The sequence below is a fragment of the Sciurus vulgaris genome (assembly GCF_902686455.1).
Source record: "Sciurus vulgaris genome assembly, chromosome: 8".
NCBI classification, from domain to species: domain Eukaryota; kingdom Metazoa; phylum Chordata; class Mammalia; order Rodentia; family Sciuridae; genus Sciurus; species Sciurus vulgaris.
Window position 1 is genome coordinate 139,874,356 of NC_136468.1, and position 24,263 is coordinate 139,898,618.

General features: G+C 53.5%; 1 protein-coding gene across 1 annotated transcript in view; it reads left to right on the forward strand.

Annotated features, from left to right (window-relative positions):
• The first annotated feature begins 1,571 nt into the window (after positions 1–1,571).
• VSIG10 (V-set and immunoglobulin domain containing 10) overlaps positions 1,572–24,263 on the forward strand; it is a 30,109-nt gene continuing 7,417 nt past the window's right edge. The window contains exons 1-5 of the mRNA XM_079151555.1: positions 1,572–1,922; positions 7,935–8,216; positions 18,642–18,941; positions 20,199–20,459; positions 23,315–23,608. Of these exons, the coding sequence (XP_079007681.1) occupies positions 1,844–1,922; positions 7,935–8,216; positions 18,642–18,941; positions 20,199–20,459; positions 23,315–23,608 (1,216 nt within the window). The 5' untranslated portion in view covers positions 1,572–1,843. The remainder of the gene's footprint in view (positions 1,923–7,934; positions 8,217–18,641; positions 18,942–20,198; positions 20,460–23,314; positions 23,609–24,263) is intronic.

Sequence of the window (24,263 nt, forward strand, 5' to 3'; positions counted from 1 at the left end):
CTACACTAACTGCCTGTCCTTAATTCTGGCTTCACCCATATCCCCTTGGCCCTGGTAGCCTTTGTACGTGTGCTGAGATTGGGCCTTGGCTGAGCAGGACTTGGAATCAGACAGAGTGGGTCTAGTCCTGGCTTGAGTGCACATTTCACCCCATACAATGTAACTACCCGGTGCCTTGGATCCAAGGGTTGTGGGAGGGCCCTTGACTCAGCAAGAATGTCCGCATGCCTGCTCCATGCAATTCCCCTTGCTTGGCACCGTGAAGGCCACAGAACATTCCAGACCAGCAGCTGAACAACTTTCCAATTAAAGCTTTTATTGACTGCTTGTTTACTTCAGGTGACTAGGTGAGGTGTTGGCCAGAAACTACGAAATCTAAGCCAATTAGTTAATGTTAATATTAACACTGGATATTAATATTATGAATCAATAATGTATGAATATTAATGTTGAATAACAAATAAATTGGTATATTTGTTAAATAAACATATATATTGGGTTGCAACTAGGAGCCAGAGCCTGGGTCCAGTTAGGATAGAATTTCCTTTCATCACAAGGTGAAAAGCAAGAACCCAAGGGGGAGGGAAAGAATCCTGCCAAGAATTGAGGGACGTTAAAATCATCTAGCAAAAAGTTAAAAAGGGCAGAACTGAGCTTCCTGCTCAAGCCATCAGGATTTTCTCATGGAAGAAGCAGTTAGTTAGGGGTCTTTGGGCAAGAGAAAGAATGAGCTTGATACCAGTTTTTGCTCTTCCCAATATTTTATAAAGAACATCTTCAAAAACAAAAAAGTTGAAAGAATGTGAACGCCACACCCCCACCTCCAGGAGCCCACGACGAATGTTTTATTGCACTAATTGCATATATGTATATTTTTAACAGGAAGTTTCTCCCAGGGCAGTTTCAAGCGCGGCTCTTCCTGCGGATACAGCGGCGGCATTTTCCCCCAGGACACAGCGGGCTGGGGGCACCGCAGGGCAGAGGGACTTCAGTCCGCGAATGCAGCTCCCCGGGGAGCTTCCTGGGCGCGGGTGGGAAAACTGAACAAGGGAGGTAAAACAAAATCAAACCAAACTCTTTTTTTAAAAAGTCGGGCCGACTCCTGGGCCCTGGGTCTTACTGCGCGGTCTTGGCTCCTTAGTACCAGAACCGGCGTCTCGGGGCCGCGTCTGGCCGGAAAGTCTAGGGATGCTGCCTCCCGCTGGGTCCTGCAAAGGGTAGGAGACGGCAGCGATGGCGGCGCTGGCGCCCGCCCTGGGCACGGGAACACAAGTGACAACCCCGGGGCGCCCCGCAGCCTGCAGCCTGGCAGCCGGCCGCCGCCCCCGCTGGCCGCGCTCCTCCGCGCTCCGCAGCCGGCGGGCCGGGGCGGGGTGCGTCCTGCGGCAGCTGCAGGACTGTGCGACCCGGCTGTCCCCGCGACTCCAGACGGCTGTCCGGGGCCGCGGCCTCGGGGAGGGCCCAGGCGCGCGTTCCTCCCCCGGCCCTGCCCGGCCGGCGGGCTCGGCGCGCCCTTTGCATAAAGCCCTCCTCCCGGCCAAGGTAGAGGAAGTCGGGCTCCCGCCTGGATGGGAGGCGGGAGGCACCCGCGCCTGTTGTTTTCCGCCAGCCGAGCGGCTGCGGGCGCAGGGCGGGGGCGCCTCCTCCCTCCGGGCCGGGCGCTCGCGGGAGACCCGCGCCGGCCGCGCAGCGCAGCTCCCCGCCGCCGACGCCGCGCGCCCCGAGCATCCTCCGGGGGCTGCGGGGAGTGGGGACGCGGGAGCGGCGCTCGGCACCCCGGGGCCCCCGGCGCACTCCCCGCCCGGCCGGAGCCTGCGCTTCCTGACCGGGGATCTGGGGCGAGATGGCCGCAGGCGGCCGGGCGCGCGAGCCCCGCGTCCTCCTCTGCCTCGGGGCGCTCCTGGCCCGCTGGGTCGCCGCAGGTAAGGGGCGGCGATCGGCGGGGAAAGTTGCGTTTCCGCGGGCGGCGGTGGGGAGGGAGCAGCCAGGGGCCGAATTCCGGCGACTCCGCCCGGAGCCGCCGCGGGAGGGTCTCGGGTTTCCTGCTCTGAGCTCGGCTCCCTTGGCCGGGAGGAGTTTTCCCGGGCGTTCGCCGGAGGACGCGATGCCCCAGGCCCCCGGGCGGGCGGCGGGGCCGCGGAGAGGCGCGTGTAGACGGCCAAGTGCTTTATTTATTTATTTTTGTCTTCGAGCGCCGGGTGGGAATTCGCCTGCTGGTTTTACCTGCTGCACCGGTGCGCGCACCGCGGGCTCCCAGTTTCCCTTTCCTCCCTCTGCCCAGGGTTTGAACTGGCCTTCCACCTGTCACCTGTGGATTTTCCCACACCTGCAAGCCCACCTGTGCCCACTGGGGCGTTGGAAGCCGTGCCTTCCTCTCGCGCTCTTTTCCCTACACACGCACAACTTTTTTATTTTGAAACAATTTCAAGACTTACCAAAAATTTCCACTCACACTAGATATGACTGAAAAACAGCCTTAACTGCCGCATCCACTCTCCGTTTTGTTACAAAAAGAGAATAGAGCACGTTGCTTGCAAAAATATGTAGAACGTAGAAAGATTGAAAAAAGGAATGCACCAGCCGAGGCATATCCACCGGGGGCAGCGAACGCTACCAGCGAAGAGGAGCTGGGCGGAGGGAAGGGACGCGGAGCCAGCAGGCAGTTGCTCTGCCAAGATGCATGTGGAGTGCTCTGTTCCCGGGTCAGCCCACACACTGGGTCTCCTCTTGCAGGTTCCTGGAGGCAGTTTGTAAATTGCACCTGAGCTTCCTAGCAGCAAGTGCCAAGCATTCTTAATTGTTAGATTCTTGCAAAAAAAAAAAAAAAAAAAAATTTTTTTTTTATCTCATTTGGTTTCTAGCAGTTGTATAAGAACAACGGTTTCCCATAATCTAGATTTCCAGTTTATCTGCAACAGTCTCAATGTTTAGTAACATCGGGCCTGTTTTCCCACCTGGAACTGAGCCTCGATCATCTTTTTTCTAAGCACATGTGATCCCAAATTTGTTTCACCTTTACCAACTTAAAAGTGAAACGAATTTGTAGTAACTTTTTTCTGACCCTCTTTGTCGGGGACATTACCTGCCAGGCCCTCTGGGTATTTGGCTTACTGTCCACCCTGCTGTGGGGAGGAGGGACAGAGGTGGAGGTGATTGTCAAATGCTCCTAGCTGTAGTGTTTTCTGCACTAGCCTAGAATGGATCAGCTCTCAAGTGTCCACTGCTGCCCACGTGGAACCCACCTCCCCAGCCATGCCATTATTTTGACACCCAGACCCACTTCCTCTGTGTATACAGTACTGGGGGGAGGGGGCTTCCTGGGCGTGGTGCATTTTTTATTGTTTTCCACGTTGGGAGTTGGCTTTCTCCTGTCAGCTTCCCAGGATGTTGATGCTTCTTCCATTAGTCACCTGGATGTATATCCCAGGTCATTTTGGGGAAGGGTTGCTTGGAAAAGATAAATGTTTGGGTATGACTCCAATTCTATAAATGATAATATGAGGGCAACATCAAGAGGGTTTATATCTCCTCCTTCGTTCCATGTGCTGAATTTAAGGTTGGCGGGCAACAGGGGCCCCTCTGGACAAGGGATGAATGATTTCTAGTGGTACAAACTGTTACTACGTTTAATCATCTCACCTGTCTGGTGGTAAATTCCTATGACTCAGCACCCCGGGGCACTTAAGACCTGTGTGACCATCCTACATCTCCTCAGGATTAGCATGGGTGGGACCTTAAGTAAACTGATTGTTTTCTCAATAGTACAGTGAGGGTGGATGGGCTCATGAGGCCTGCGACTGAGTGCATCTTTGAGACCACCATTCCCTTGCCTGTGCCAGACATCACTAATCGATGACTGGTCTCCACTGAGCCAGGTCACAGCCTCAGCCACATCTCTGGACTAGTGATCTCTGAGGATGCCTCTAGTTTCAATAGTTAGAATAGTTAGGAAAAAAAATGGAGTAGGCAGAGCCAGGAGGAGAAGGGACATGGCTTCAAATGGTTTTTGTGCCCATGTCACCTTGTTCCTTGGAGGAGAAGACAGTGTTAGCTCAAGTTCCAAGATTCACGTTTCACCAGGGCTTTTCCAAGCCTCTCTTCCTTTATTCCTTTGCCAAGGCGTCAGGGAAGGGGCGGGTCTCAGGCCAGGACCCCAGGCGGTGTCTGTAACTGCAGTTCAGCTTCCTGTCCTCCTGGGGACTGCCACCCCTGAACTAGGGTTCTCAGCCTAACGGCTTGAAAATAATCCTTACTTGATTTTTTTTTTTTTTTTTTTTTTTTTTTGAGATGCTGGGGCTTGAACCCTTATCTGCCGTTGGGACTCTCACCTAGCATTAAGTGACATCCTCTGCCTTTCAGCAAGTGGCTAAGTGGCTTAGTTTGTTTGTTTTTCCCCACCCTGTCCTGACTTGAAAGTCTTTGGGGAATCATGAGGGAGTCAGAACTTCCTGTGGCACTAGATGGACTTCAGGCATTTCAAAGGGGGGCCCTTCTCATTAGGCAAGAGGCCCTTCTCATTAGACAGGAGGCCAAACAGGTGACTTACTCTTTTTTTTTTTTCCATAAATGGGGCGGATTCCCAGAGGCAGGTGGCAGTTTGTTTTATAGCAGCTTTATTGAGATATTTCTATTCCATAAAACCCACCCTCTAAAAGTGCACGAATCGGCGTTTTTCCGTACATTCGCTACACTCCAGCCTGCGCACACGCTGTCCCTGCGGCCTCCCTGGATTTGGCTGTGGCAGGGGCTGGAGAATTGTCCTTTCCAGCACAGTGGGCTGCTTCTGAGTCTTGTTACCTAGTGACAGCTCAAGGCCAGCTCAGTTGTCCTTAGCAGCTGTCCACCTTGAGGGGCCTCAGGATCACCTGTTAACAGTGCTGCCTGGGTTACTTAGATGTTTTTTGGGGGTGTGGGGCGGCGGCTGCTCCTGGGCCAGGCTTTTGAACATGCTGTCCCCTCTACCTGGGAATCCCCTCTCACCTTTCCCTGGCTGATGCCTCTTGTCCGTCAGAGCCATTTGCCTCTGGAGGAAGACTCTCCCCACATACACCCCAGGGGACTTTGGAGCCCTTATCTCCACGTCCATCATGCTGTATCATAACTGCCAGTTTATCATCTCTTTTCTGCACTAGTCTGTGAGCTCCGGGGTGGGGTGGGGTGGAGGGGGGTTCTGTCTCTTTGTCCCCAATGCCTCTCCCTCCCGCTTTGTTTTTGGTACCAGGTACCAGAGTGCTTAACCACTGAGCCACATCCCCAGCCCTTCTTTATATTTTATTTAGAGACAGGGTCTGGCTAAGTTGCTTAGGGCCTTGCTAAGTTGTGGAGGCTGCCTTTAAACTTGCGATCTTCTCACCTCAGCCTCCTGAGGCACTAGGATGATAGGCGTGCACCACCGTGCCTGGCTGTCAGCCCATTCGTGCATGGTGCTGCCCAGAGAGCTTTAACTCCAGGCTTATTTTATTTTATTTTTTTGCGGTGCTGGGGATCGAACCCAGGGCCTTATGCTTACAAGGCAAGCACTCTACCGACTGAGCCATCTCCCCATCCCCTAACTCCAGGCTTATTTGGACCTGAGATGGAGAAGGAAACCAGCAGGGTAGCAGGAGACAGTTCATCCTGTCCAGCTTCCTGGGCGAGTGACACCGCCCGGGTTCTGTGTCCATTACTGCCCCAGTCATGCTGTATGATGAGCCTCCAGGAAACCACAGTGGTGCTTATTGCTCCCAGACCGGGGTGGTTGGATAGGCGGCTCTGCTGATCTTGCCTGACCAAAGGCCGGCCTAGGATGGAAGGGTCCAGAAGACCTGGGTCTGCTCCATATGGGCCACCCCAGTCCTGGTGGACCTGCCCTGTTCTGTGGTCTTCAGTACCTTGAAGATGTGTAGCCATCACCACTGACCATATCCAGAACTATTTTTTTCTTCTGATTGTGGGGATCAAGACCCCGGCCCGCACTGTCTGGCGAGCACTCCCCGGCTGAGCCACACCCCTGCCCTCCGTTACTCTTTGTATAACTAAAACTCTGTACCCGCTAAGCAGTGTCTTCCCATCCTCACCCCGGGCCCAGCCTCTGGCAACTGCCATTTCCATATGCGTGATCCTGACTAACACACTGAGTACGTGGAGCCACGCGGGATCTTTTTTCTGACTGCTTATTTTACTTGGCATACTGTCCCCATGTTGTGATGTGTGAGAGCTTCCTTTTCAAGGCCGAGTAATATTCCAGTGCAATGTGGCACATTTTGTTTATCCACTTGTCTATTGATGGATACTTGTGTTGGTTTCATGGTTTAACTATTACAAACAATGCTGCCCTGAACAAAGATCTTTTTGAAATTCTGTTTTCAGTTATTTGGGGTCCATATCCAGAGGTGGAATTGGTAGCCCAGTTTTTAACTGTTTGAGAAGCCGTGGTACTGTTTTCCACGGTGTCTGTACCATTTTACATTCTCAGCCAAGAGTGTTGGCAAGGGTTCCAATTTTTCCACCTCCTCAACCACATCACATTTTTTAAAAATCTGAAATTATTTCACATTTATTTTTTTAAAATTTACTTATTATTTATTTATTTATTTTACTTTTTTGGTATGGACATTGAACCCAGGGGCGCCTTACCACTGGATTTTATCTCCAGTCCTTTTAATTTTTTGAGACAAGGTCTTGCTAAATTGCCGAGGCTGGCCTTGAACTTAAGATCCTCCGTCTCAGCCTCCTGAGTTGTCAGGATTACAGGTGTGGGGGCCTGCCTGTAGTTTTCTTTTTTTAATTTTTATTTTTACAGACTGCATTTTGATTCATTGTACACAAATGGGGTGCAACTTTTTATTTCTGTGGTTGTACACAATGTAGATTCACACCATTTGTGTAATCATACTTATATATAGGGTAATAATGTCTGTCTCAGGTTACTAGCTTTCCTTTCCCCACCCTCTCCTGCCCCATTTTCCTCTACACCATCCAAGGTTTCTCCATTCTTGCCCCCCGCCACCCCCTCCCCACCCCCCATTATGTATCATCATCCACTTATCAGAGAAAACATTAGGCCTTTGGCCTATTTCACTTAGCATAAAATAACTCCATCCATTTACCAGCAAATGCCATAATTTTATTCTTTATGGCCGAGTAATATTCCATTGTGTATATGTACCACAGTTTCTTTATCCATTCATCTGTTAAAGGGCACCTAGGTTTGTTCCACAGTTTAGCTATCGTGAATTAAGCTGCTATAAACATTGATGTGGCTGTGTCACTGTAGTATGCTGATTTCAAGTCCTTAGGGTATAAACTGAGGAGTGGGACAGCTGGGTCAAATGGTGGGTCCATTCCATGTTTTTATAAAAGGGGCCATCAGAACGGGAGTGAGGCGTCTCCTCACTGTGGTTTTGACTTTCGCTTCTCTGGTGTTGGTACATAAGCACTTACTATGCTGTGTCACATCTGCTGACATCCCATTCGGCCCAAGCAAGTCCCTTGACTGAGCCCAGGGCAAGAGTTCGGTGTTACCACAGTGACGCGGGGAAGGGCAGGAGGGGACGTGGGACTGTTTGTGACCAACCCTAGGTTTGTTAATGTTGGTGACTGGCCATGGATCCCGACACAGCCCAGAGTCTGTGTTATGACACCTAAAAACCCACACATGGCTGGCACTGTGGTGGATACCTGTGATCCCAGCGGCTCCGGAGGCCCAGGCAGGAGGATGGCAAGTTCAAAGCCAGCCTCAGCAATTTAGTGAGGCCCTAAGCAACTCAGTGAACACCTGTCTCAAAATAATAAACAAGGAGGGCTGGGGATGCGGAGCAGTGGTTGAGCACACTTGGGTTTAATGCCCAGCACCAAAACAAACAAACCCATCCACCCATGATTTTCTAAAAGCCCCCAATGAGCAGAACTGTCCCAAAGAGGAGGCCCTCACAGCCTGGACTTCCCTCTCACAGGACTGGAGGCCGTGGTCGTCGGTGAAGTTCATGAGAACGTCACTCTGCACTGCGGCGACACCTCAGGACCCAGGGGCCCGGTGACCTGGTACCGGAACGACTCGGAGACTGTCTTCCTTCTGTCCTCCGATCCCAGCCTCCGGCCGGTGGAGCCTCGCTTCTCCCTGGTGAACGGCAGCTCCCTGCACATCGGGGCGCTGGGCCTGCAGGACGAGGGCGGGTACACCTGCCACCAGGGCCTCAATGGGACCAGGCGCTTCTCTGTGCAGCTGAAGGTGGCCAGTAAGTGGGGCCTGTGGGCGGGGGTCCTGAAGCGGGGTGGGTGGTGGCGCGGCAGCCAGAGCCCCGGATGCGGGGAGGCCATGGTCAGCAGAGGGGGCTCTGGTGTCAAATGGCCTGGATCTTGTTTTTCTGTTCTTTGTAGATCTGCATGACCATAGGGCGCGTTTTGACGTGTTGCACATACGTGGAGCGCAGCCCATTCCAGTTAGGGTCCCTTTCTTGTGGCTGTGCGTGATGTGGTCCCCTGGTCCCTACTCACAGATGCGCACAGGAAAGTCGCGTCTGATTCATTCCGCTCTTCCCCATTCCCATCCCCCCACTCCCTTTATTCCCCTTTGTCTCATCCCACGAACTTCTGTTCTCTCCTCCTCCCTTCTTATGAATTAGCATCTGCAAATCAGAGAGAACCTTTGGCTTTTTGGGGACTGACTGATTTCAGTTTACCATGATAGTCTCCAGTTCCATCCATTTACTGGCCAATGCCATAATTTCATTCTTTAAGGCTGAGTAATATTCCATTGTGTCTATGTAGCACATTTTCTTTATCCATCTATCAGTAGAAGGGACCTAGATTAGTTCCATAGTTTAGCTATCGTGAATTGAGCCGCTATAAACATTGATGTGTCTGTGTCACTGTAGTGTGCTGATTTTAAGTCCTTCGGGTATAAACTGAGGAGTGGGATAGCTGGGTCAAATGGTGGTTCCATTTCCAGTTTTCTGAGGAATCTCCACACTGCTTTCCAGAGTGGCTGCACAAATTTGCAGTCCTGTCAGCCATGTATGAGTGTGCCTTTTCTCCACATCCTCGCCAACACTTATTGTTACTTGTATTCTTTTTTTTTTTTTTGCGGTGCTGGGGATTGAACCCAGGGCCTGTGCTTGCAAAGCAAGCACTCTCCCAACTGAGTGAGCTACCTTTTCATGTATTTGTTGACCAATCCTATTTCTTCTGGAAGTGCCTGTTCGGTTCCTTCGAGATGGCCCGGGTTTCTACCTGGGCTCTGCCACTTGCAATCTGACTTCTCACACCTGTATTTCCTCTCCTGTGAGTTGGGGCTGAAAAGAATTCCTACCTCCTAGGAATAGACAGTCACCAGTTGATTGAGAGCTTCGAATGGCTACTGGCATATTGGCTGTTATTTTTAAGTCGTTATTAATATCATCCTTGTTCGCATCGTTTTGTAACATAACAGTCAAGCAGACTGTCAGAATTCCTGTTTTAAGCTACCATGCTGGCTCCGTGCCCCCTCCAGTAAGTAGCTTAGTATCTCTGAGCCTCTGTCTGCCTCGTCAGGTGGGGTGAGTATTCCTCGGCTACGGTGCTAAGTGCCCGGTTGGCACAGTGCCCTGACTGACCCCGCTCTCCTGTCCTTCCTGTCTTCTGATGGACACGTATGAGTTTAGAGTAGGAATCTGCAAACTGCAGCTGCGGGCCACACCTGCTGACCAGCAACCGCACGCAGGATTTCTCCATGACCCGTGAGCTCTGAGTATTTTTTATGCTTTTATTTGATTTTATGTTAGTCTGTGCTGCGTTTTAAAATTTCCAGACAGGGTCTGAGTTGCGCTGGATGGCTTTGCACTTGTCATCCTCCCATCTTAGCCTCCCAGGTGAGCTGGATGCTTTTAATACTTCTAAATGGTCCGAAAACATCACAACAAGAATTAACACACGATTCCAGTTGGAGTGTCTGTAAGTCGGTTCTGTTGTCACAGAGCCACATTGGTCTCTGCCTTTGTGTCTCCGGTGACTGAGCCGAGGGTCTGTGACAGATCCTGGGCCCTGTGAAGCCTGAGATAGCGGCTCCGTGGCCCTTTATGGGGATCATCTACTTGTCGGTGGTTTAGAGGGACGTGCTGTCCTGTGTCCAGGTCACACCGTTCAGTGGAAAATCCCTGTGATCACTTTGTTGATCCGGAACCAAGTTTTCTTTATCTGTAAAATAAAGAATTCCTTTATTCCGCGTGTCCTTAGGGCGAGCCCGAGCTCACTGTTCAAGTCTCTGGGCCACCAGAGCCAACACGACCCCTGCCTTCACGCAGTCGGCAGCCCCGAGGGGGAGCAGATAAGGACCAAGCGTTGATGCATCGGGCAGGGTCAGCGGAGGGTGTCATGAGAGGGCCGAGGCCCTGGAAGCCGGGGGATGGGAAGGGGGCTCTTGGAGGTGTAGGTCGAGCATTCCTGACCTGGAAACCTAAGCCCCCAAATGCCCCCAAGTACCCTGCAGAAGACATGTTTGGGTAACCCTAAGATGGCGACTGGCGTTGAGGCAAGAGGTGGCGCATAACTAGTGTTAACACGGCGTGATCTACTTTTGCCTGATTAGTTATTGGCTCCTCTGCGCTAGTGGTCAACAGGTATTCCTCATTCTTTCTTGATTGGTACCGAGGGGCGTGCCTCAACGTGCTAATCCTAAGCTGATTGGCTGCCTTAGGTATATAAGACGCACACCTATGGGAAGCACCTCGGATAAGCCGCACCTCCAGATCGCTGGGCGGAGGACCAAGTAGACACCTCTAGGTTGCGGGTTGATGATGGCAGATTGCAGAATGCAGGTTGCAGCTCGCAGAATGAAGATCGCAGGATGCAGGACGCACCTCTAAGAAGAAGCCGCAGACCTTTAAGAAATAGCTCCTGATAATAGTAGCCTCTCTGAAAGCGTAGCAAGTCTCTTTTCCTGATGAGCAAAGTCTCTCTTCCTCTAAGCAAAGCCTGTCTTCCTCTAAAACTTCCTCTAAAAGCAAGTAAGCCTCTCTTCCTCTATAAACTAGCAAACAAGCAAGAAAGCAGCGCACAAAGAGAAAGATCATAGGAGTAGCTCAGTTTCCAGGCCACCTCCCATAAATACCTGCACAATTGTTGCTGCAGGTGGTAACAAATATCTGTGGGATTGTTGCCGCAGGCGGCGACAGGACCCCAAATCCAGATGTTTGGATTAGGAAGCTCCAACTGATAAGGTCTATGTACACATTCCCGAATCCAGCAAACTCTGGACTCTGAGACTCTTCTGGTCCCGAGCCCTCTGGAGCGACAGTCTAGCTGCATGGTAAGTGGGAGCCAGCGGGCAGAGGCGAGAGGAGAGAGCATTCCATGCGGGATGGGTGCCCCGCGGGGCGCCCGCAGGTGGGGAGAAGGCTGGGGTGGCGAGTCCCGGGACCTGTGGGAGGCGGCACTAGGCCATGTGGGACCAGGCGGGACCCGTGGGCCAGGTTGAGCGAGGTCCCCCTAAAAGACAGGTTGAAGTCCTGACCTCTGGCACCTGTGAATGCCACCCTATCTGGAGACAGGGTCTTTGCGGACGGAATCAAGTTGAGATGAGGTCACGGGGGTCCTGACCGAGGGATGTCATCCTTGTGAGGAAAGGAAAAAGGGACGTCCTAGGATGACCCCGGAGAAACCGAGTGGGGCAGCTGCAGACCCCAGGGCAGCGAGGACGGACGGCCTCCACCCGAAGCCAGGCAGGAGGCGAGGGAGGCCCCCTCGCACCTCCAGGGAGTGGGACCCCGCCACCGCCTTGACTTGCGACTCTCCGTGGCCTGCGTTAGGCAGCCCCAGGAACCTACTCCCCTCGGTCAGGAGTCGGGTGTTTTTCTGGGTGCAGGAGAAAGAGCTGGAGCCCCCAGCGGGGCCCTGGGACCATGCGACCTCTCAGGGAGAACGTCGCCGTCCCAGGAGGACCCGAGAGAGTAAAAGAAGGGGAGCCACTCGGAGGAAGGAGGCGCTGGTGCCCGGGGCCAGCCTGGCAGCCGTGGCCCTGGTGGAAGGATCCCAGAGGGGGCAGGCGGGCCTAAGGACAATGGTGGCTTTTTAGATGGCCTAGTTGCCGCCGTAAGCAGCGTGGCGACGTCTTGGAGGAGCCACGGGTGACTTCCCGAGTGGCCAGGAATGCGTGCGGGTGGTGGGCTCTTCAGAAACGTGGCCACCGGGGCCCAGCTCCTGCGGGTGCCACCATGAGCCCGTGGGCAGGAGCAGGGCCGTCCCTCACCCCGCCCGGCAGTTCCCCTGCGTCCCTCAAGACCATCTCGTTAGTACGCGTCTTCTCCTTGACCACAGAGGAGTGAGGTGGCCTGGCGACCTTCTTGCCTTCCTGCCGGCCTCTCTGGCTGTGGCACCTGAACCGCTGGCCAGGATTATTGGAGGGTGGCTTGGCTTCGTTGTTGCCCTGCAGAGAGAAACGCAAGGCCGTATTTCTGTGAAGACAAGCTTAACCTCTTAAAAGGTGTCACTGAGTGCAAGTGGCGCTCTGCGCTTACTGAAGGAAGCCCTGTGCGTGGCCGGGTCGCTGCCTGCCGTTCTGCGGTGTAGAAGCCGCTTCTCCGCACGCACGCCGGCTTCCCGACTGGTGTGCTGCTTGCTGGCGAAGGCTGGGCACAGATGCCCTTTGGGACATGGACACCGGAGCCCTCTGGGATCACACTCCTGTTCCCTTTCCGGGAGGGTCCAGGACAAACGACCAGACCCCTGCGGGCATCAGAAGCCCCTCCTGCTCCTCAGACAGTGGCAGAAGGGAGGACTTGGCCTCTCTCATGGCAACTTAGCCCTCGTTTTTGCATAGAATCTCTTGGAACGTGGCTTAGGGCCGATCCATTTGCAGCAGCTGAAAACATCTGCTGGGGTCCAGCTGTTGACCTCAGCCACGCTGGCTCTTGTTTTCGTGACCAAGTTCCTTGAGCTCCTCCAACCTCGGTGCGAACGTCTGTGAAATTCAGGGTTGTGATGGAACCTGTCACTATTGCTACACCCATTCCTGGGATGGACTCGCCCAGCTCTGAGCACACACTGGGCACTTGGCCCGTGTTCTGGGGAACCGTCGGTTAGGCCAGAGTCCTGGGGGAGGACGCCTCTGAGGATCCCCACAGTCAGTTTGCGTCTGGGCCTTTGGAACAGGACTTGCCGTGAGTCACCGCCCCGTCTCTGCGTTTCCCATCTCTTCAGGGACATGGTTGACAACTTGGTTACGTGTCCTCCTTCTCTTCAGAACCAAAGTTTGGAAACATGCTCATGTGGCCTTGGAAGGTAGGGAGGAAATTCCAAGATGTGTCAAGTTATTATCTGGAAGTGGCCTTGGACGTGTGAATGGACAATTGAGGTGGGGCGGCGGCAACAGGCTGGCCGTGGGAGGGGTGGCAGGTTTCTCCTGTGGCCACCTGGGCCTCAGCGTCTTAGCCGCTGGGGCAGTTTGATTGCTCTGGGGTCAGGTGTTTTACAGGCCTGGGGGGACTTGACCTTCCTAGAGTGGGCATGTGCAATGGGGTTTGTCAGTCAACCTAGGACAAAAGAATCGGTGCTGCTACCCAGTAGTTTAAAAGAGGGGTTGAGGAATGTGTGGCATCAGGACCCGGGCTCTGCTCTTAAGGTGCAGAAGTCTCTGGGCCGCCCTGCTCAGGGCTCCCAGCTGATTCATGGATTTACGCCCCCGTCCCTGCCTCCTCGTGGATGTGGGTGTGCTCAGCGCAGCTGTGTGTTCACCTGTGGAGAGCAGGAGGAGGGAGGCAGGGAGCGCAGATCTTAAACGCCCTGGTGGGCTCTGTGCTTCTTTGTGCTAGCGCCTTTTACGCATCTGGGGAGCGGAGTGATCAGCCCACGAAGGAGTCCAGTCGGATTTCATGGTACAGGGTGCCAGGTTCTTCTGTGTCTGTTTTCTCAAACCAACCAAATGGGAAGCTCTGAACCAGTGGCCAGTGGGCACAAGGCCAGTGAGGATTAGACCCAGAGGCGCTTCACCACTGAGCCACCTCCCCAGCCCTTTTTTATATTTTATTTAGAGACAGGGTCTCACTGAGTTGCTCAGGGCCTCGCTAAGGTGCCGAGGCTGGCTTTGAACTCACGGTCCTCCTGCCTCGGCCTCCGAGCTGCGGGGGCGACAGGCGTGCACAACCCCGCCTGGCCAGGAAACTGGTTTTTGTCAGTCTTAGAGCCCCGTAGGATTTAGTCAAGGATGGGGATTGGGAAGTGCTCCTGTCTACTCAGTGAAATGGCTGTCCTGCCAAACTTCCCAGAAAGGGAGAGTCTGGCTTGGGGTCTTGAGAAAGGGAATGTTGGACACACCAAAGAGAAGTTGTCGCCCTGACAGCAGGTGGGGTGATTTTTGCCCAAGGATTGATTGGCTTGGGTTTGGAGCAGAGATGGGTGCTCGTGAGCAGCTGAGACCTCCGTGTTGCACTTTCGAGATGGCGTTGATAGTCACACAAGTGGGATTGTCACTTTTGCCTATAGAAGTGATACCAGAATGGTCTCCGTATATTTTCCCAAGGATCTTATCCCACGTAGAGCTACCGATACGTCACCGATGAGCAGAGACGACATGGTGCATTCTTTTTATCTTGTTTCTAAAGCATTTTCATTGGTACATTTTCCTTTTACGTAATCGTGGGATTCTTTGTGACTCACGCGTGCGCACACGATGTGACACTCTGATCCCGTTCCCTAGTTCCTCCCCTTTCTTGCCGCGTTCTTAGGTTGTTTTCAAATAAAAATGCTGGTCTGGGGAGTGAAGAGCTGGACTTTACTGGGGAACCCAGGAGACTGAGAGGTCGGTGAGCTCCGTGGGACCTTGGTGGCCAGCCTGTCCTCGTGGTGGGGAAGAAGCGAACCTCACGTGTCCTGACATCAAGGATGGCGGCAGAGAACGGGACGCAGCAGCAGTAGTGGATGGTTCTAGAACACCATTCGCCGAACTTGTCCTGTAGAGGACCAGCCAGTAAATATTTTAGGCTTCGTGGGCTAATAGGCAAAATTAAAGGTCCATGTGAGAGACAAAACAAGTTTCCACATATTTTGTTGACAAGACTCAAACAGAGTTCTTTTGTCCCCACACCTCCGTGGCATTAGGGATTGAGTGTAGGGACGCTCCAGCCCTGATCCCCATCCCCAGCCCTTTTCATTTTTTGTTTAGTGAGACAGGGTCTCACTAAATTGCTCGGGGTATCTGTAAATTGTTGAGGCTGACCTCAAAACTTGTGATTCTCCTTCCTCAGCCTCCCAAGTTGCTGGGCTTATAGTTGTGAGCTACTGTGCCCAACTTTTTTTTTTTTTATACTGGGAATTGAACCGAGGGATGCTTCACCTCTAAGCCACAACCCCAGCCCTTTCTTATATTCTATTTAGAGACAGGGTCTGACCGAGTTGCTCAGGGCCTCGCTAAGTTGCCGAGGCTGGCTTTGAACTCACGATCCTCCTGCCTCAGCCTCCTGAGCCGGCTGGGATTACGGGTGTGCTCTATCCTGCCTGGCTCCTGCCCAGCTTTTTAATTGAAATTTTAAAATAGTTTTCTCATTAGATTGGTTGCAAGTGTTCATCAGTGAAAACCACTCTGAACTCAGAGGCCACATGAAAGGGTGGGGGGAGGCTATCATTTTCTGACCGTGTCCTGGAATCAGTCTGCAACTCTGCTGCTGATAATGAGATCAGATAACGTGTGAGTGTTAACCCGACTCTGCTTCTCTTATCTCACTGGATCCTTCAACAACCCAGCCTGGGCGCTGTTAGCGGAGGACAGGAACGGGAGAATGAGAGGCCTGGAGCTTGTCCCTGTTGTAGTACAAGCTCGCGGTCAGTGGGCAAAGGTGCCCCTGTGAGGGAGAGCTGAGACTGGACTCTGGTGGCCACTGTGGCCTTTATGAGATGCTGGACCTTCGTCGCTACTCCTGATTTTTATGTTTGCCTTCTTATTTTTCTTCCTCCGCATCTGCCTGTCTTTTGAATGACTGCTACCACGACTCTGTTAAGCAGAAAGGGTGGGTGGTTGCTGGTTAGGACTGTCTGGATGTGGACGGAGGAGGAGGCGGCGGCGAGAAGGGAGTGGGTCTGGGTGAAGCATCCCTCGTCTGAAAATCCGAAATAGAAATTCTCTACAGTCTGAAACTTTGAGCACGACGTGACACTCCCAAAGTTTCAGAGCTGTTTCACCAGTCAGCCGTGCCAATATTCCAGACTCTGGAAAACTCCCACGTCGGAACTACTGCTGGTCCGGGGCATTTTGAATAGGGGATCCTCGGCCGTACCTGTTCCTGTGTATTCAGAGGGCAGAGAAAGGACCCCAGGGAAGCAGGAGGGTGGTGCTGGCTTCATTCATGAAAGCAGACTGGCCCAAGGGCTCGGCAGGTGAGCCGTGACCTTGGAACACTCAGGGATTCCGGAGGCCCTTTGGGTTTCTTTGGATTGTTGTTTTGATCCTTTTCATCCACCGTCTGTAACCCCCCTTCCCCCCACTTCTTGCTGAGAATGGTGCTGGTCCAAAGCCCCTCCCAGCTGGTGTCAGGGGGTCCACACTGTCCATTGTCAGGCCTACCAGGGCCCCTGGATCACCATTTGGAAGACCCCGGCGAGTTTGATCCGAGTCACATTCCTCTGCCGGCCCAGGCATTGGCCCCAGTGCCCAGAGGTGACCTGTGCTTACCTGGATGCCCGCCAGCTGCAGGCACACCCTGGGACCTGCTGGTCCACATACCTCACCAGCCACATCCCTCACCATTCACCAGCACCATGGAGGAGCTCAGTAGCTGTCTCCAGGTCCTTTGTGAGAGGTGACACGATTCTGGCAGGTCCCCTGCATTGTTTGGAGCCAGCGCCAGTTTTGTTGTTTTGTCTGGTACTGGGGATGGAACCCAGAGGCACTTAACCTCTGAGCCACATCCCCAGCCTTTTTATTTGGAGACAGGGTCTAAGTAGCTTAGAGTCTCGCCACGTTGCTGAGGCTGGGCCTCCAACCTGCCATTCTCCTGCCTCAGCCTCCCAAGTGGCTAGGATCACCGGCGTGCGCCATTGCGCCCGGGCAGCCCCAGCTTGACGAGTTTGTTGTCCAGAGCGCTGTCCTTACAGACCCACCGTTTCTACAGTGGCCCCAGGGAAACGGGACCCGGTGAAGCAGGCACTTGCTCCGAGCTGCTCTCTCTGCGGGAAAACTTTTCCTCTCACAAGCAGCTTTCTCACTGGCCTCGTTCTGCTCATGATTCTGCAGCCATAGATTTATTCCTTTGGCAAGGAATTGCCCTTTCTGGAATGTTCTTTTTCAAAGAGACCGTCTCTGAGGGAGGTAGCCCATGAGGTTATTTTAGTATGAGCGACTGTTAGATACCATCTTTAAAAAAGGTTTCTAATTGACGAATAATTCTAAGTGTTTATTGGTGAGCTAGCTCCTTCTCCCTGCCCGTCTCCCTCTTCCTCTCCTCCGTTTTTTCTGATGTGGCGGATGGAACCTGAGGCCTCCCACGTGCCGGGCACGTGCCCTGCCACTGGGTGACATTCTGGATGGCAGACCTATTTTTTCATCAAAGGGTGCATCTGAGGTGCACTGGGCACCAACAGCAGATAGCATTTCCAGGGCAAAGAAAGAAATTCAGAAACGTGAGGGGGACCCCGAGAGAAACCTGCAGCTTATCCAGTGCTTCCCACGTGCCAGGCACTGTTCTGAGTGTCCACTCTTCTAACCCACTTAGCTGGCACGATCCCCTGAAGTGGACGTCACCATCACCCCCTTTTACAGATGGGGAAGTGGAGTCTGAGAGAGGGCAAGGAATTTGCCCAAAGCCACACAGCTAGTGAGTGAGGTTTAAAGTTAGACCTGGAACCACTGACTTTCTTATCTGTGGGATACGGTGCAGGGAGTCCCCAGGGCCCCCCAGGAGAACTCACAGAGCTCAGCATGTAGGACGAGTCATCACAGCGCGGGAACACAGAGCACCGTCCGCAGAGGGAGAGGACCTGTGACGTGAGATCTGGGGACACCCGGCGCAGGCTCCCACTAGCCGAGTTGCATGGGATGCTCTCAGATCCCGCAGCAGTGACGTGGCAGACGCCGGCCAGATGATCTCGCCGGAGCCCCAGGGCCCACGGGTTTTTACTGCGGGCTGGTCTGCCTCCCCTGCACCCAAATCCCAGAGTCCCAGGGGAAGCCAGGTGTTCAGCGGAGTCCACGCTGTTGTACTGAGGAAGCTCAGCTCGGGGGTCGGTGGGACCCTCCCAGATCCAGGTGCCAGATGCCAACCTTGCCGGCAGGCGTCGTGGAAAGCAGCCCAGGCTGTCCGTGGTGGTTCCTTTCTGTCCGATGTCCTTCCCACTGTGCTGTGTTTTTTTAAAGGGGGTACGATGTACACTTTTCCTCTTCATCGACAGGTTTATGTCCCCAACAACTCAGTCATCCAGGATCAGAGGGAGCGTGTCACTTGCCGCATCGTTAGTATTCGGCAGACGCTGCGCTTCTCCCTGGCTGCTTCCAGGTCGCTTGGGTGTGAGCCGGGGCGCTGTGGCACCCCGGAGGCTGGAGCAGGATGGCAAGTTCAAATCCAGCCTGGGCAGTTTAGCCCAAAGACCCCACCCAGGAAGATGGTGTGGGCCACATGGCAGATGACTTCTGTGTCTGCTAGAGCCGCGCAGAGTCGCTCGCGTGCTGAATGATTCATGCCTCTGTCCTCCTCTCACCCCAGGTGGCCCCGATCAGATCGAGGTCAACATCTCCGCCACCGGCTGGCTCCCCAATGGCACCCGCTACACCACCAGGGGCTCCCAGGTCGACTTCAGCTGCAGCAGCGGCTCCCAGCCGCCACCCGTGGTCGAGTGGTCCTTCCGCACCCCTTCCATCTCCGAGTCCTTCGGAAAAAACCTCTCGGTCAACTGCTTCACGCTCTTGCTGATGTCGCCAAACCTCCAAGGGAACTACACCTGTGTGGCCAAGAACCTGCTCAGCGGGAGACAGCGAGAGGTGACCACCGAGCTCCTGGTCTACTGTGCGTAAGAGGCCCGCTTCCTGACCCACCCTCTGTGCTGGCAGCTGGGAGCCTCTGAGGAATAAAGCCTGTGGTCTCTGAGGACCCTGGCCTGCTGCCTGGGTCCCCGTGCTCTGTGGCTCCCTCAGTCCCCAGGGAGTCGCCCCTTCTGGAAGCTTGCTCCGTAACGGGGCCTAGCATGTCATGGCGTTTTGCACGTTCCCAGAGTCCTGTGTCATCTCCTCTGTCTAGTGTTGTGTCAGCTTCCTCTCACTGTGACCAACCCCTGCGATGAGCAGCCTATGAAGAGAAAAGGCTTATTTTCCTTAAAAATCTTGGAGGTTTCACTCCATGACCAATTGGCCCTGTTCTTTGGGCCTGTGGTGCCTCAGGACATCATGGTGGCCATGTGTGGTGGAGGAGGACTGCTTCCTGGCCAGCTACAAAAGAGAGGCAGGAAGAGGAAGGGCCTGGGGTCCCGCAGTCCCACTAGCAGTGACCTAAAGGCTCCCGCTAGGCACTACCTCTTAGTGTCCCCTGCCTCCTGGTAACACCAGGCTCTCTGTTGGGAACAACAGTCTGGCCTGCCATCTTTAATTTGGAGATGGGGATCCTCCCACCAAACGCTCCTGTACACAAATATCATGGACGCAAACCACCACAGAAATGCGGAGGTCACTCATAACCCGTGCTGACGAAGGGGACGTTGGGACAGTAAATGAGTGGGTGGGGTAAGAGCTCATTGCTTAATTTGTATGTTATTCAGAGCAGTGTCCACCACTGCTATGCCCAGCTTCAAATTTTCTTCTGTTTATTTGTATAACAAATATACAAAAACGCATTACAAAAGCACATATTAACTCTATATATTAATTAGTAAGTCTCTTCCAGTGACTGATATCCTTCACCTTCCTTTGGCCAGAGGAACCCTGTCAGTTTCTAGGACCAGCTTGTCCAGTAGAACTTCCATGATGACGGACACAAGCTCTGCTTATGGTCCAGTGCAGCGGCTCTGTCACGTGTGGTCACTGAGCACTTGAAATGCAGATAGTGTGATAGAGGAACTGACTTTTTAATTTTGTGTGTAATTAATTTAAAATGGCTAGAGAGAAATGCAAAGGTGAATGAGACCCGGGTCCTCAAAGATTTAATCCCAGCCCGGAAGCCTGACCCTTGTCGGGCACCAATTTGTGCTCGCTGCTGTTTTGGGAAGACCGGCCAGCTCTGGCGCTTCTCTGCGGCCACCGGGATTAAGCCCTCCTCCTCCATGTTTTGCAGGGCCCCCTCCCTCAGTTCCTCGGTGCTCAGCGGAGATACCATCGGGATCGCTTGCACTGCAGCTCATGTGCCGCTGGGAGGGGGGATACCCCCACCCTACCTTCCTGTGGACAGAAGAGCCAGGAGGGGCCGTCGTGGGCAAGTCAGAGCTGGGGGTGGAGCTGCTGAACCTGTCCCAGCTGTCGGATGGCAAGACGTTCAAGTGTGTTGGGAGCCACATAGTGGGACCGGAGTCTGGAGCCAGCTGCGTGGTACAGATCAGTGAGTCCGGCTTGCTGAGTCCTGGGGCTGGCCTGCCCCTGCCTTCCTCGAGCTTCTGAGAGAATCCTTTGAAAGTAGTTCTGGGAAAGAAATCCTAGTGGGTCAGAGTGAACCGATTGCTTCCCTTCCTTCCTTCCTTGTGCTTTTTGCTTCCTTCCTTCCCAACTCTAGAGATGACTAGTTAAGGTCCTTGGTTCTAGTTGAAGCCGTTGTCCCCTTGACCGACCTCATGGAGCCCCTGCTGTGCCAGGTAGTCACTGTGTGCTGAGGATGGAGAGTTTGAATGAGACATGAGGCTCATACATGGGTTCTCTCTCATGTCACAAGTTACCCCCAAACTTAGTGGCTTAAGACAAAAATGCCCATGTTTTCATCCTGCGCCTTCTGTGGGTCAGCGATTCAGGCAGGGCCCAGTTCCATAATGGCGAGGCCTCAGCTGGAAGCCAGAAGGCTGGGGAGCTGGAATCATGGGACAGATGCGCTTATAGGGTTTTCATCCACATGCCTGTGAGTTGTGTCCCCTCCGTGGGGGGTTCTCCTCAGGCCTGGTTGAGTTCCTCCCAACATGGCTGCCGCTTCCCTGGGAGCCAAGTGGGACGGAGTGAGGCAGAGCTGCCTTGTTCACCACGTCACCTTAGGAGGTATGTGGCAGCCCTTCCGTGTTTATTAGAAAAGAGTCACTAAGTCAAGCCCACATTTAAGAGGTCTCTTGAGGCAGAGTCATTTCAGCTGAGAGGACTAGTAAGTGGTTGGAAGTTGACATTGATGTCACCTCAGTGAACGTGGAGCAGTGTAGCTCCCGAGATGATGAAAAGTCAGGTGTTGGGGGTTCCTGAGGCCCAGATCTCTCTCTCCCTTCCAGGGTGAATGCTCTACCACTAAGCTACACCCCCAGCCCTGGTTTTACTTCTTAAGAAATGGGGTCTTGCTGTGGTTTCCCAGGTTGGCTCAGCTTCTGGTCTCAAGCAGTCCTCCTGCCTGAGACTCCCAAGTAACTGGGACTAGAGGTGCGTGTCTTCGTGCCCAGTTTTAGTGGCTGATATGTCCCTGCGCTGCCAAATCCAGCTCACCTTGGGATAAGCTGCTGCATTCGCCAGACCAGGTGTGAAGTCCCCAGTATTTCTTCCCCATCTAGCGGATCTCTGAGCGCCCCCACCTCTTCCTACGGCATCCTCCCAACCAGTTGAACTCCTTGGATGGATGTGTAGGGAGGTGACTTGACTTTCTGAGGTACGAATGCTCCACTTGGCAAAAGTACAATCATGTACATGAGCTGCGTGTGGGCGTCAGGGAGGGGCCACCAGGGCATTGTTTTAAGGATAAGGGAGCCATTTCTGAGACCTTGGTTTGGGAGCCAGGAAATATAAATATACTAATGAGGCTTGTCACTGCCGCTGGCTTAATGACCCTGAAGGAGATTTGGGTTAACCACAGAGAGGGAAGATGGGATTCAGCAACATGGAAGGACCCAAAGAGGAGAGTTCACATATGAGGGTCCCAGGCAGGCCCGGGTTGGGGGGTTTTCTTCTGTTAGCTGACCTAGAGAGGGAGGCATTTAGGCGATTCCAGACCCCTGGCCCCTTTCCCTCCTCTTCCCTCCCTTCTCCCCAGGAAGCAGCTGTGGAACCCTGGACTGTCCTTGGGAGCAGCTGCTGAGGGGGAGCCTGCTTCCCCTCACCCAGGCAGGAGCCCCGAGGGAGGGCCTCTCTGGCTTTCAGATGCCGGAAGTCCAAACTTAAATTCCCCAGTGAATCTGCTACCTCCCGGGGAGGGTGTGCATTTTGAGGAAAGCCAGTAGCCCTCTTCGCTCCCTGTGTCCTCTCAAACTGGACCCGAGGCCACAGGACTGCCATGTTCTAAGTTTTTTAGAGCGGATGTCTATGTCCTGACCTCAGAATCTGTGAATGTTTTCTTACATCACAAAAGGGACTTTGCTGATGTGGTTAAGGATGCAGAGGGGCATATCATTCTGGATTATCCAGATGGGCCCAAAATAGCATCCGGGGTCCTTAGAGGAGGGAGGCAGGAAGTCAGAGTCAGTAGTAGGTGATGTGATCCCAGAAGCAAGAGCTTGCTTGACACGAGGCAAGGAAGGGGCCATGAGCCCAGGAGTGTGCGTGGCCCTGAGAAAGTAAAAGAGCCAGGCAACCAATCTCAGGGCATCCAGAAGGGACCAGCCCGGCCAACACCTTGATCTTGGTTAGCCCTAGGAGGTCATTTCAGACTTGTGACCTCCAGAACTGCAAAAGATTAATTTGTTTTAAGCCACTAAGTTAGTAGCAATGTATCGGTCAGCCACAGGAAACACATACGGTGCCCTCTTCTTTTGAACAGCCTGCTGGACCGCCTGTCTGTGCTTGGCGTGATCAGTGTGGTTACTTTGCCAAGATGCCCACGGCAAGTAAGATGCTAGGCTACAAGGCCTGACTGCTGGGGTTCCAGTCTCGCCCAGAAGACCTAGCTTCTGCTCTGTCTGAAACTTTCCTGGTTTTAGCACTGAGACCCCCATGTCCCAGGAAGCGTCCCAGGCCTGAGCAAACTGGGACAGGGGGCCACTCTTAAGTCCTAGCTACATCTCTTCGATAGTTGTGTGACTTTGAACAAGTTGCCGAGCTTTGGCTGGACCTCGGTTTCCTTATCTGCAAAATGGGGACAATGCCAGGATCGTAGGAGAGTGAGGTGCTAACGTGTGTGGCGGTGCCTGGGGCATGGTGGGTGCTCAGTCAGTGCAGCTGGTACTGAGGTGCCAGTTCCTGGAGTTGCTTCATCAGGAAGAAATCAGCCTGGAAAGATCTCAGGCCGGGGCTCGAGTCTCCTTAAACATTCATCTTTCTCTGTTTTCTTCTGGTCACCAGGGGGCCCCTCCGTTCTCTCTGAGCCCATGAAAACTTGCTTCGTGGGGGGCAATGTGACGCTCACCTGCCAAGTGACTGGAGCCTACCCCTTTGCCAAGATCCAGTGGCTGAGGAACCTCAGCCAGCCCAAGGTGGTCATCCACCCCGACAGCCACTACCTCATTACCCAGAACGGCCAGAGCTCCACCCTCACCGTTCAGAACTGTTCCCGGGACCTGGACGAGGGCTACTACGTGTGTCGGGCCGAGAACCCTGCGGGGGTGAGGGCGGTGGACATCTGGCTGAGCGTGAAAGGTGAGTGAGCGAAGCGGCCCTGAGAGCTTCCGAGCACCTGGCACCAGCCTGGGGCCTCCCTGCACGTGGCCACTGCCCCCAGGAGGCAGGAGATCTGCCTGCTTGTGGCTGGACCAGGTGGCCGGGGATTATGGTCCAGGAACATTTGCCCAGGGAGCACAGCGATCTCATATCTCTCACGACACCTAGGACGTGTATATACACGTGTGTAAGTCACCAAGCAGAGCAGCAGAACGCTCGCCCGGAAACCAGAGTCCCACATAAGGTGCAGGGCAGTGCCAGGATGACCAAGTTACCTGGAAGGCAGTCGGCTGGATGCAGGAGATGACAACCCAAGACACACTTCAACTTGAATTTCAGAAAAACAAGGAATATTTTTTTAAAGAATAAATATGCAAATACTGCCTTGAACGTACTTGTGCTGAAAAATACTTTCTTATCTGAAATCTGAATTTCAGAAGGCAGCCTACATTTTATCTGCAATCCCACTTTGAAGCCCCTTCCCCATCTTACTTAAAAGATGAAGCAAAGGGCTGGAGATGTAGCTCAGTTGGTAGAGAACATGCCTCGCAAGTACACGGCCCTGGGCTCAATCCCCAGCATAGCAAAAAAAAAAAAAGATTAAGCAAAAACAACAACAACAAAAGTCCACTTT